Genomic DNA, 14361 nt, shown 5'->3' with positions numbered 1-14361 from the left:
TCTTAGATAACTGTTATATTGTGAGATAACTGTTATATTGTGATATCTATTAGTGTCTGTTAAGGGTTAGGTTAAAAATGACAGCTTAAACATTCTGGATAAATAAATAAAGCAAACAAACAAACAAACACCATCAACAATAACAGCAACAATACAGAAGTCTGTGCTATCCACGCAGAAGCCAGTGTTATTAGCTAATCATCAATAACAAAATATGTAGAACATCCATGTAACAGCACAGACTTTCCCTCAATATTTGCTGCAATTGTTTAAAAACTTTATGAAGATGCTTTATGTAGAATTCATTTAGATGAACTGACATTGTAGCTTTGCTACAAAGCCCTAGACTATTGTATAGAAAGATAATTGTAGATAAATCCATATCCAAGAGGAAAATACATGATTTTTCAGTAAATGTCCGTTGTCTTTTCAGCCTGTATCATATACAAACTATGAGAAATATTTAAAGTTGAAGTTGTGAAGCTACAGGCTGTAGCACGTTAATGGGTTTGAGGTAGGGTTAGTGTCCTGTTTCTACCTCAATCTAGGGCTCTGAACAATGCTGCAATAAAGATTTACAGCACCAACCAGTTCATTAAATGAAAAGAAGGTGTGGTTCTGTTTGTAGACTGTCCCATGTTACCTTTGATTCCACCATTACTTGGACACTTACATGATAATTGCTTGCCTCTGTTGTGAGGTCAGGGAAAGTGTTCAGGAAGGAAGACAATTTCAGTAAAGGAACACATCTCTGTGTTGCAACGTTGATCCTCTTAAGGAATCCTTATTCTTCAAGAGAAATCTTCCTCTGGGAAAATATCTCTGGAAATCTCTACTGATCTTTCCGTGTATTATGTTTCCTTGCAACAGATCTCCTAAAAGTAGGTCTATTCACATCGTTAAAACACCTTATGTTAGATTGCATATATTATTATTTTTTTTAAATATATTGTGCAAAAATCTCCCTCTGGACATAGAATTTCTGGAAATTCAAAGTTTTTTGAGCACAAATCTCAAAGAAATAATTATAATAGTAGCTGTTTAAAAAATACCTTTCCTATGAGCTTTGAGGAAAAAAAAAAAAAGCGTAAAGGGACTAGGAAAGTATCATCATTTTCTAGTTGCTGATTACAGTCAAACAGGATGAGTGCAGAAATATTTGGTGTTAGAATTTCTGCCTAATTTTGTTTGTATGATAGTTTGTTTGGTTTTGTTTCTTGTAGATATATGTGTTTGAAAGGTAAAACCATCAGTTTAGGGGAGAACCAATTAGATTCAGATACTGGCTTTATTTATCTCACAGAATGTAGAAGTCTTGCTCGTCACATCAGTAGATATTTTATAGCAAACAATTCCTTCCAAGATTGCAGAATTTCTGTGATGAGATTGCAGAGCTTGTAATTTCTTTGATCTTTTATTGGTCTGAAGTCCTTGAAAGCACCAAGAACAAGGAGCAAAGGCACAGCTCCTTGAGGTTTATAAGAACTTTCGCCAATATTTGCAGACATCATAAGCTTCACTGTCAGGGCTTAGAGACTGTGTAAATGTGGTAAGCTTTCACAAAAAACACAGGATGTAAAATTAGGACAACCTTGTACTCAAAAGCTTAAGAGACTCTGGAAAATTTAAAATAGGTCTCCATATGGATAACATTATAAAGTAATCTGTAAAATCAGTTTGACATACTGAATCAAAGCTCTTAATGATGAACAGAAAATTGATGTATTTTAAGCCCAGTAACTGATAAACGACTTGATGGATTAACTATCAATTTTCTTTTTAAACTTCCCATCTACTTAATAGTTGCACATGAAATTTCAGGTTGAGAGGGACCTTCTCTCTGTACAAAAATATTAGAAAGAGAGAGAGAGAGAAAATACATTTGAAACAGAATTGCAAACATAATGCCTTGCCATTGATACTTTAGGAAGAGAGGTCAGGAACGTGGGTTAGTTAGGTCATATATGAATAAAGTTATCTTATGAAAGATGATTTCTGGTCAGAATTCATTCAAGTAAATCTCATCCTTTGTTATTTGTACCATTTTATAAAGGGCATCATTTTATCCTCTTTCTCTCTGAACCTTCAGCCTGATCCCAAGACCCATTTACGATCTTCTACTTATCTGAGAATAGAAAAACTAAAGAGAGTGAATGGTGCACATACTATACTAAACATGAATAATTTCAGAACTTTCTCTCATCCTTTCCTGAGTAAGTCAAAATAAAACTAACCAGAGTACAATGTATGTTGAATTCATCCTGGTCACTTGTTATAGCAGTTTGTTCTTAAAGAATGATTTCTGGATTTGCTGCTCTCATTTTCACAGAACAAAAATGTGTTCAGTTGGAAAACAAACACTCTTTTTAACAAATGTTTCTCTCTAATCTTGTTTCTAAATCCAGTTTAATAGGGAATATGATCCTCAGCTGAAGATCTGCACTGGGCATCTGCCAAATTGCTACAATATTAATTTGCAACCTAACCTCCAAATGGGTCCTTTGGCTGTTGAGTAGAAGGTCTCAATGTTCCAGACAATCTGCCAGTGAGAAATAATAATCCTTTCCACCTATCAAAGGTGGTGACCACAGCCAAGACCCTGGCTCCCATGTGTTGGCTTATTCTGAACTCAGAGTGTACATCATGTACAGAACAAAAACAAATGGTAACTTACATAGAGAACATAATAAATAGGAGAGGGATGTTGAATGAGATTCTCACAAATTACACCCTTCTTGCTAACCAGTTAAATATGTTGCTTTCTTATTCCTGTTAACATACAGACATTTATCCTAAAGAAATATTTATTTCTATTTAGCAGATTATGACCTCAAGTGTTACTGAAACGTTGTAGATACAGAGGAAAATGAGTGCTTTATATTTGGAGGTATTTATTTATTTGGAGGTATCTCTCACTTGTTTGTTGTCTGAGCTGAAATAGAAACTTTTCAGTCTTCTCTTGTATAAAAGGGCAAGTAATGTTATAGACTAAAATTAATTTGTATATATATGTGTGTATTTATAAATATCAAAATATGTAATTTATGTGAATATGTTTATATTTTAATCTGTATTACCCATAATTAATAATTTTAATATGTGGACTTATCTTCAAAGGGAAATTGTTACTATATTTCATACTTGATATTTCATAACATATTTCAGGCATAATTATCAACCATACTTCAGGCTTCATCATTGTTTAAAACACTGTTCATTGGAAGTTTGTTGTTATATATACCCTCCACCAACCAAATTTATAAATAGAGAGGGGAACTACTGAGTGATGTGGTTTCTGTTACTGTGAGTTAAACTCTGAGACTATTTAGGAAGAACAAATTCTATAACGATTAATATTATTGCTTTACAAAAAGGACCTTATATTCTAGGCAGAATCATGGAAGTGATGAACAGCTGTGAAAAAGCCACCTCACACTGTTCCATTGGAACTGCATGTTGCATGTAGTTTAGATGCATGGATCTTTTATGTAAAATAGTTCCTTAAACATTTTGCAGGTACCTCTGTGGTTCAAGTAACAGCCACTGATGCAGATGATCCTACTTATGGCAACAGTGCCCGAGTGGTTTACAGCATATTGCAAGGACAACCTTACTTTTCTGTGGAGCCAAAGACAGGTAACTTTTTACAAACTCTCTCTACAGTAAGGCTGAGAAAAAAAAAAAAAAAAAAAAAAAAGCATGTGCATTAAAATTTGCTAGGAACTTATTAATGCGATCTCTTGATTAATTGAAGACCTTATGATTTTGTTGATCTTTTACTCTCTTATTCTTCTGAATATACCACAAAATTAACACATCTGAGCAATTTGATAAGCTTATAGTGTTGAAACTGAAATTTTACCTCTTTGTCAATCTACCAGCTCCCTGGTCTACTGCCTGTTTCAGTATTTCTGAACAATGAAAATTTCAAGATGTTGTGAACATTTGCTTTGTTTGTTTGTTTTTATTTGTTTTGTTTTTATTTGTTTCATTTTCAGATATTTGTTATGGAAATGTCCAAATGTCACCTATTCACCAGATTTCCTAAAGTGTAGATTTATGGCATGACCACCTCACTCCTTCACTTTTCAAACTGGATTATTTTATTTTTTTTTTGGTGGGAAAAGTATTCTTTATTCACTAGTTTGAACCAGAAATCATTGTACTTCCCATCCTCATCTGATACACTATCCTTCTGTCACTTTCAAAACAAATTATTATATTTTTAATGACTATTTTCTTGAAATTTTGTGAAAATGTATTGTGTATTTTCAGGCACACGAAAACACAACCTTTATTCCTTTTTTAATATATATATTTTTTTTAATAAAAATTGCCCCTTTAACTGTATATTTTGTTCAGTTTTGGGTCCTCCACAACAAGAAGGATATTGAGTTGGTCTTTTGCGTGCAAAGAAGAGCAACAAAGTTGGTGAAGGAACCAGACAACAAGACTTATGAAAAGCGACTTGGGGAATTTTAACCTCATGAAGTTCATTCAGCTTCATGAACTTGCAAAGAGCAAGGTCCATCTGTGCCGGAGCAATCCTAAGCACAAATACAGGCTGGGTGTACAATGGATTGACAGCAGACCTGAGGAGAAGGACCTGGTTGACATGAAATTCAGAAAGGAGTTGGAAAAGTTGGAAAGACAACCATATCCTAGGCTACATCAAAAACTGTGTGGCCAGCAGGTCAAGGAAAGTGATTTTTCCCTGCTGCTCTGCTCTCGTGAGACCCCACCTGGAGCACTGCATTAGGCTCTGGGACCCCTAGCACAAGAAAAGTATGGATGTATTAGAACGAGTTCAGAGGTGGTCCATGAAGATGACTGGAACACCTCTCCTATGAAGACAGGTTGAGAGAGCTGGGGTTCTTCAGCCTGGAGAAGACAGGGTTCCAGGGAGACCTTATAGTTGCCTTCCAGTACCTAAAGGGGGCCTACAGGAAACCAGAAGGACTCTATCAGGGAATGTAGTGATACGAGAACACACTTTAAACTAAAAAAGTGTAGATTTAGATTAGGAATTAGGAAGATATTCTTTACTCTGAGGGTGATGAGGCACTGGAACATGTTGTGTTCTGGAGAAGTTGTAGATGCTCAATCCTTGAAAGTATTTAAGGTCAGGTGTGATGGAGCTTTGAGCAACCTGATTCAGTGGTAGGTGTCCATGGCAGAGAGCTTGGAATCTTTGAGGTTCCTTCCAACTCAAACCACTCTATGACTGTGATTCTGTGAATTGAGGCTGCGAAGTCTGGAGAAGAGGAGGTTGAGGGGAAACCTCACACTGTCTGTAACTACCTGAAAGGAGGTTGCAGCAAGGAGTGTGTTGGTCTCTTTTCTCAGGTTACAAGTGATAGGATGTGAGGAAATGGTACCAGCTTGTACCAGGGGAGGTTTAAATTGGACATTAGGAAGAATTTCTTCAGAGGGATGTTGGTCAAAGCACTGGAAGGGGCTGCCCAGGGAGTGGTGGAGTGTCCACCCTTGGAAGTTTGGCTTTGTGATGAGACTCAGTAGGTCAGGTTGATGGTTGGACTTGGTGATCTTGAAAATCTTTTCCAAATTAAATGATTTTGCTATTATAGCAAAAATTTTGCTATTTAGCATGCATGGAGAGAAATTATAATCTCCATTTCAGAGATGGACATGCTGAGGCAAAAGAGAAACAAACTATTTACTCTATTTCTCATTTAAAAAAATGTGTTGGGAAACAGACCTGAATCCTAATGTTGTGACCAAAAAGATACACTCCATTTAACAGCATCTAAATTTGCAGAAATAAGCAGTATAAACATATTCATATTACAACAAATCTGTCCTCAATATAGTATTTTTTTCCACAAAAAGATATGATACATAGTATTTTATTTTTGGCTTTCTATGTGTATGTACAATGTATATTGTCACAATGACTGCAAACAGTCCCTGACCAATAATATGGTATTTTCTGCTAAATCAGAACCTTTAAAGATTGAGACTGGAATGTTTGCATTCTATTTGATTTTGATGTGATACTGAAATTTCCTGTGTGCCTGATAATTAGCTTCCTGTTTAACAGTGCTTGACAATTTAAATATGATAGAAAAACAAGCAGTCCAGGAAAAGTATTGTAGAGACAATAAAGCTATGAAATTGTATGTTAACTGTATTTTTTAATATGTTGTAAAAGGGGTGAAATAGTGCCAGGCAGTCTGTGAAGTAAATGTTTCAGCCATGAGTTGATTAATGGCAAGTCCTGAATTCAGAAGGGAAGAAAGAAATAAAACTGTAACTAAACATTCGGCAAACATCACATGCAGAGATATGTGCCCCAATGTGCCTCTCCTTTATTTAGATTGTTTATGTTTCCTTTACTGCTGACGCTAAGCGCTGCTGGAGTAAGCGGCTGCCTCTCTGGAAATCAGAGTTAGCAGCTGTACTGTGTGCTGAACATGAAATATTCATAAAGTCATCAGGTTTTGAGAAAGAGTATTTATTTTCTGATCTATATCAACAGAACTAAAAGAAGGAAGCATGGAGCTTTCTTTTGGTTTTTGTTTCAAATCAAATAATTACAAATTGTATGCAGATAATCAAATGGTTATAACAAAAACTTTATTTCAGATATAACAATATTTTCTTTAACAGAGGTATCTTAATTATGTTAATACTTTAGAAGTAGTTATTTTTAAAGCAAATATTTGGTGAAATAAGATAATTGCATATATATGCAGAATGTGTCATGATATCAATATTTGTAAGAGTTAATGTGCTGAATGACTGTTGGGCATTGTAAAATGAATCTTGAACTTGGAATCTTGAAAGCGAATACAGAATATGCTATTCTTACTAGCTGTAAGAGAGTGGAGATGATATCTTTCAAGGAAGGGGGTGTTACCTGAGTAACTTTGCAGTTCAGGGAGAAGATATTCTGAAAACATGGTCATGTTTTACCCAAACAATGTAACACAAACTGAAATAAATAAATAAATAAAATGCGGTTTTCAGTGGTTTCACTACTTCTTCAATTAAGCTTGTAGTATGACAGTTCAGTTCCTAGTAAAATATTATTAGTGTTTTTTCTTATCTTTTTTTTTTTTTTTTTTTTTTTTTTTTCCAGTCATTGATTTGCTGCTACCTTTTAAAGGCAAACTCAGCTTTCACGGCAATATATTTACTTCTGCAGCCATTGACATATCTTGTCTTACTGCAGGTGTTATCAAGACTGCCCTTCCAAATATGGATAGAGAAGCCAAGGATCAATATCTACTAGTTATTCAAGCAAAGGACATGGTTGGGCAAAATGGTGGATTATCAGGAACAACATCTGTAACTGTCACACTGACTGATGTAAATGACAACCCACCCCGCTTTCCACGACGTAAGTTACTTGAATTTTGGAATTATTTCTAAACATTGCTATTTTCTTTATATATTTTGTTATTTCTAATCAAAGAATAAAATTAGTCAACTTCCATGTCAAATACTTTGAGAACCACTGACAGCAATGTATATTACTATAATTATTGTTATTATTGCTACTACTACTAAATTGGAATATATTTTTTTGTTTGTTTAGCTAATATATTTTAGAGCATATGAAATGAAGTAGGTGCATTTATTAAAATATTTTACTGCTTCACTACCAATAAAAAGACAAAATATACAAGTTAACAGATCCTTATCTCTTGCCAGTTGGACTTCAGGATACTTAATTTCTTGACTGTTAATCTTTCATATTACTTTGGAACTTCAGCAGGATTTCTCTTGTGTATAGTGTTTTGTAAGAAGTTAATCACAGAAGAGCTGGACATTCATCTTCCCTCAGTTTACTTTCTTTCACCAAGGTGGCTCTCATCCCAGCCGGAGAAAGGAATACACAGTTGTTTTCTCTTACCAGTTTATTAATAACATTCTGTCTGGGATAATTTTACAAAAATCACATGATCTTATAATGACCTTGCAAAGTAACACAAAAATAATGTGAAGAATATATCCACTCCAGCTTCACCTACAACAATGTAAAACAGGCTTCCTACCATTAACTGTTTCAAGTAATCATAGAATAAGAAGTTATTTTTGAAGTTGAAGATATTATCGGCTACTGACTGCATTCAGATATTCTTTTGACAGCATATATATAATTTTCTACTTGAACGAAAAAGCTGGAATTTTCAAGAGTGCAGATGATGCATTTATTGTCAAAGAATATATCTCAGTTTCTAGTCATATTCAGAATGTAAACTGCCTTACCAAGATATATGAAGGGATGAAAGTCATGGACTCCCAATGGCTCTTGAACAGGAGACCCTTACTGCCATTTTTCTCCACTACATATATATTCCCATAGCCCCATGTGCTGCCCATGCACCCAAATTAGAGACCCTCAGACACACGCCTCAAGCCAGCCAGAAACACAGCACAAAGCTAATCTTTAATGCTGCAGCCAAGTTATTTAACTCAACTTTGCTCAAGTCTTTGTTTCTACCGCTTACTTCCTCATTATATCTAGTTCAGGGATGTGTGAAACATTGCAAGACCACCTATGAATTCCTTCCCCTCAGATATAGGTTTATAAAGTAATGTCTCTATATTAATTTCATTTGATATATTTACTTCTGTTTCCTCTTTTGTAGAAAACAAAGAAGGAAAACATCTTTTTCACTGGAAAGTTGCAGACATTTGCCTCATGACTTACATTTAAGTGTGTAAAGATGTTCATGCATCTTTGTCTTGTAATTTTTGTAGAAAAAAATGAATACCCATAGTACTCAAAGTAGAGTCCATCTATAGAAGGTCCAAACCTTCTATTTAAACTGAAGAATATTTTCTGGTAGTTTGAATAAATACTCAGATGCATGAATACAGAAGAATATATATAATACAATATATATTGTATATATGTATATATTAGCTTGCAGTCTCAGGAAACTATGAATTTATTAAACTTCTAAATTTCACAGGATCATATCAATATAATGTCCCAGAGTCTTTACCTGTGGCTTCTGTGGTGGCCAGAATAAAAGCTGCAGATGCAGATGTGGGACCCAATGCTGAAATGGAGTATAAGATTGTGGATGGTGATGGTTTGGGAGTATTTAAAATTTCTGTGGACAAAGACACTCAGGAAGGAATCATCACCATTCAGAAGGTAGGTCTAATTTTTCTCACTGATTCTGCTTGGGTCTGGGCAAGATAAGGGCAGGAACTGTGAAGGTGATTTTTTGTTTGTTTGTTTCTAAAACCCTTTTCTGATGTAAGAGTTGACATTGCTGAATTTCACCATGCATGTATGTGTACCTGGTTCTGAGCTTTCTAATGCCTTACAGTGAAAATTATTGTGATTTTTTTTTTTTTTTTGGCAAGGGTTATTTTGTTTTATTGTTTTGCTTGTTAGTTTATGTCTGACCCAGAACATACAAGCTTGAATGAGAATGTCAATTTTACTATCATTTTTCAATTAAATAGAAAATGTGAAAAATATATCAGACATTAAAAATGTAAGCTCCAAATCTGAAATATATCCCAAGCCTAACAAATAAATAAATAAAGATCGAATTATCTTTAGACAACCTTGTTCAGTCCAGAAAGTACACATAATTTATATTAAAATTACGTATCAGTAAGACTAGCTGTTTTACAAGATAATTTACTATAAAAATATTATTTCAAAAAAAAAAAAATATTTAAAGAAATATTTTTATTTCAGCTTTCCATATATGCAGTTAAATAACTAGCATTTTAAAACAGAAAAATTGGGTTTATATAAAATATTAAAACTGAGCATTCTTGCCGTACTGCAACACATTTTAAAAAGTATATTTTTTTCCAAAATAATAGTGGGCTGAAATATTTTGGCATAAATTTTCAATTTTGAGTAGAACAGGAAACCTGACAAAAAAAAACCTTAGACAGAAGAACACGATGTCTTAAAGTTTCATACTCTTAATATGAGAATGTTTGACAATGACTACACTGAAGCTATGGTCCTAACTGTTCTAAGCTATTAATCATCCTCTAAAATGTGGGACTTAGTATTTTAAGTGTAGCCATGTTACTGAATTCTGACATATTGTTACAATTACATTAATCCTCTAAGTGATTTCTCTTGCCTAGGTACTCTTTAATCTCTGCAAATTTCATGTACCAATTTTCATTATTTTTTCTCCTGGTGCACTGATTTCTTTCTAAAGCAATATAAATTTCAGTATCACTTCTCTTTTGAAATAAGTTAATACTGCATGATGTTGCAAAGTAATGGGCTAATTCTCTTATGCCCTGAACACCTGCTGAGAGCTGGTAAGCATCCATAGATGTCAGAGCAAATGTAGGATGTTCAGCATCCTTGAAAGATCAGGCTCTAAAACATGTAAAGTAAATCATTTTTTTCAAGGCAAAAGCATTTGTCTGACACTTCTTGCATACTGTGCTAATTTCTGCTTAAAATGTTTGAAATACAAGTGATGAAAAGCTAGTTGACTGTTCAACAGCCAAATTAAATGTGGCTCCTTCAGCTCACTCATTTAAAGCTTTTGAGGAAAGATCTGGAAGAATTATACCCATTCTAGAGAGAGAGAGTGTTTATCAAGTGTCACAGTGTGCAACACTGAATCAGTTGGGGGCTTCAACAGTCTTATTTGGGAGCTTATAAGAATGTTTTAAATTTTATGTTTTGGTAGTCACAGTGTTTGTTCTGGGACTCTCCTGATTCAAGTCAGCCAAATAATTGTCATTTATTATTTCTATCATCATTTCCATTAGGGAACCGAACTGGATTTTTCAGTAAAGAACATTTGTTCTGAGAAATGCCCTATGAAATGGCTGTTGGACTGAACTAAAGAAGTTAACAAATTTTGACCCAATGAAATAACCATTTGCTAATCTTTTTTAAATCTAGTGGACACTGCTGTAGATACAAGAATTCAGGCTTTTTTTTTTTTTTTTTTTTTTTTTTTTTTCTCCTCTGCAGCATTACAATTTTTCTCTCATTTTTGTAAGATTACTAACTACCTTTCCCCCTGTTTTACCTGAAAGTGAGTTCCCACACTGAGGGGCACCTCCCAAACCTATTTGTCCTCTTAGGTCTCCACTGAATTCCAGGGAAATTGATGTCTTGCTCAAGGCTGAAATATTTTCCCTACTAAACCTGCAAATAAAATAGCAGAGATCATTGACTTAGAGGGAAGAAATAAAATGAAGATCCCATGCACAGTAGTTATGAGACATCTTGTTCTTCTCTGAAGCACATGGAACAAGAACATGGAAGGCCATTGACAAGTGTACACAGGTTAAATGAATTTCAGTTACAGAGCCTAACCTTATAGGCTCTGTAACTACGGAGTCGGGTAGAATTTATCCTTGTATGATGATGTGTGCTTTTCATTAAGGAATGAGGGAAGAACTGTAGCATGGAAACTGCCTTAACATTTTACTACCTGGCACATGATGTTCTGTACACCTCTGAGTGCCATTAGCTCTTTTCTTTTCATGCCACTAAAGTCAGCTGAGAGACTGAGAAACAGCTCAGCCTCCAAATGTGTGCCTTTCATTTAAACTCATGTGTACATATATGTCCAGATAACACTTCTGCATCCAAATCAAGCAGTAAAATGCCATTGCAAAGACTTGTGGAAAGGTGTGATTCCGCTCTAAATGTAAATACATGATTTAATTTTGTGTACTTCTGCTCTAATAGTACATACAAATCAAGAGACCAAACATCCAAATCACTGTCAGTATACGTGGGCAGCTGGAGGCACTACTCCATCCACTTTTGTGCTAGGTTTTGTGGAGAAAGTTGGCACTTGCTTAACAGAGTTCCACACACAAGCTGAGGATATGGTCTGTTCCTAGATAACCTTTTTGAAAAAATTTGAAATGCTGACCCCAAAACTAGTTAACTTATGTTAAAAAATATGTTTTAACTCATAACAAGAAAAAAAAAAAAAAGAAAAAAAAAAAAGAAGAAAGAAACAAGATTTAAGCATTTGGTGAAAAATGTATAATTTTTGTATTCTCCAAGTGGATGAAATATGAAAAAAAATGCTCAAGGATTGGCAAAATAAAAATTCAAACAATGCATTTATATATATAAATACAGAAAACTGAACAAGTTTGAAAAAGATATGTAATAAGGATAGAGACAGTAGAATGAATACAATGTTATGCAAACATAATGTTGTATGTATTTCCCAAGCTTACTTGTCTATAATGTCCTTGACTAATGCATGCTATTGGCATGAAAGTCTGATGAATGAGATGTGGATTGGCTTATTTATTTATTTATTCATGCACATTTAAACACATTTCTTCTCTGTACTGGAAGAACACAGAGACTTTAAAAAAAATCAGAAGTCAGAAAAACAAAGAAACAAACATTATTTTATCCTAACAGTGATACTCAGTGATATTAATCAATATATGAATTGTATGCTGTTTCATTTATCTATTTTGCATTCCTAAATTCAGATATCAGCTTGGCTTTTGTGGTTTATTCTGGATGGATTTTTCTCTAAACAGAATAAAAGTTGCTCATAATTTTTATAACTAAAGCAAGAATAGAATATAAATGTTCTTGAGCACGCTGATGCTGTTGCTGCTTATTGCCTAATGTCAGTATATACAAGCTGCTGGCCTAAATCTTAGTTCAAGGTAATAATTTTACAATAGGCTGATATTCTTATAATAATTCCCTTGAGAATATGAAATAAAAGAAAGAATGAATACTTTTTTCTGTATTTTCTTCCCCTTGGTCTTTGCCCCTCCAAAGAGTAAAGAGAATTGTGCTACCTTATTCATTATCACTAAATAACATGCATGCAGTGGCACTTTATAATTTGCTGCTCTATGGCTCTTCTTACACTTGAGACACCTGATTTTCCTATGTCCTGGTCAGCATGCTTGAATATGAATTAAATGAATAAGATGTGAAGCTAATGTAAATGTGTTGCAGCAAATTTCTTAAGTTCATTCAAGGAAAACTAAACTTCTACCACAATACATTAACTAAATTCATTAACTGAAAGTGCATGCAAGTAATATATGCAGTATGCATCTAGAAGGCATATAAAAGTATGTAAGCTGTATTTAAGATGTCATGCTCTGTTTCCAACCTAAAAATATTCCAGAAAAAAAAAAAAAGTCTTTGTTTTTCATAAGCTAGAATAAACAAGAAGTAAATGGGACCCATAAGCAAAGTTCAGTGGGAGAATTTGGCTGTTCTCTAGCCCCAGATTATTTCTTTATTTTTATGCCTTCACCCCATAGGCACACTCTCTTTGGTAAATTCCTAAGCAAAACTCAGTCAGATGTCTAAGTTACATTTAAGGAGGATTAGTAAAACATCCACCTTAGGTGATATGTTTGGAAAAATTTTCTTGTACAGCTTTTGAAATGGAATCAGGCATTTATATTCTTTAGAAGTATTTGAAAATTTTATCCTCATTCACGCTGTGACTCAGTTTTCCATCTGTAGAGTAGGATCAATTCCTTCCTGTGAATTCATTTGTAATTAACATACTGCTATCAATGCTCTGTTAGAAAGGACGCAAATCATTTACATACGGGCAGTATCTCATTTGATAGTAGTGAGGGTGTTTAGAAAAAATGTGCAATTTTTCTGCAGATATTGGAGTTATAAAAAAAAAAAAAAAAAAAAAAAAACCTGTTGGATTGGTCTCTCTGCAGCAGTAGACTTAGAATTGAAGTAACATTTATGGAAGTGAATGATTAATCAATTAATAGAACAAATTTTGTAGTATTGCAAATCTATGTGTGTACAATTTCAAAGTGAATTCAGGATTACTGTTCACAGAATTCTGATCGTAATACCCATGAATGGAATTTTTGATTTAATTACTACGGACAAGAATACAGAGACCCCATTGTTTGGAGTTTCCAAAACACTATTCCTAAAAACAGTGCACTGAGAAAAGCATCGTATAAGTATGGCTTCCACTTTCTTTATAAAGTTGCAGGCTACAGTGAGACCTCAGTAATAATAATAGATGAGTGTCAAAAAAATGTAGGATAAAACCTGATAGATAATATGCATCCTCCTAGTTCCTTGGTGTTTGAAGTTGTAGTGGTATTTAAAAATTGCACACAAAAGTGTGCAAGGTATATTTTTATTATGTGCATTATATGTAACTTTTTGAAAGGCTGTGAGATCTGATTCAAGCTGTTTGAAGCCTAGGGAGAAATTTTAGCAGACTCGATTTTAAAAAATAAAAATAAAAATAATGTCTGAAGACTCTGTAGAGGGTTGTCATGTTTTACTGTAGCAAGTGACCAGCATCAAGATTTTCCGCTACACAGTTATTGCTCACATTGTCTTAATTTCTCCCCCCAATACACAGCCCGACCACCAATATCATCAAA

General features: G+C 34.1%; 1 protein-coding gene across 1 annotated transcript in view; it reads left to right on the top strand.

Moving 5' to 3' along the window:
* The window catches only part of CDH7 (cadherin 7), a gene marked incomplete at its 3' end in the record, with an annotated part of 89364 nt that overhangs the window by 46957 nt on the left and 28046 nt on the right, over window positions 1-14361 (top strand). The window contains exons 4-6 of the mRNA XM_082754439.1: window positions 3517-3636; window positions 7196-7363; window positions 8946-9133. Of these exons, the coding sequence (XP_082610565.1) occupies window positions 3517-3636; window positions 7196-7363; window positions 8946-9133 (476 nt within the window). The remainder of the gene's footprint in view (window positions 1-3516; window positions 3637-7195; window positions 7364-8945; window positions 9134-14361) is intronic.

Source organism: Aythya marila, assembly GCF_965140915.1.
Source record: "Aythya marila genome assembly, chromosome: 2".
Classification (NCBI taxonomy): Eukaryota; Metazoa; Chordata; class Aves; order Anseriformes; family Anatidae; genus Aythya; species Aythya marila.
Note: the sequence above shows the minus strand (reverse complement) of the source record. Positions and strands in the feature narration are given on the sequence as shown.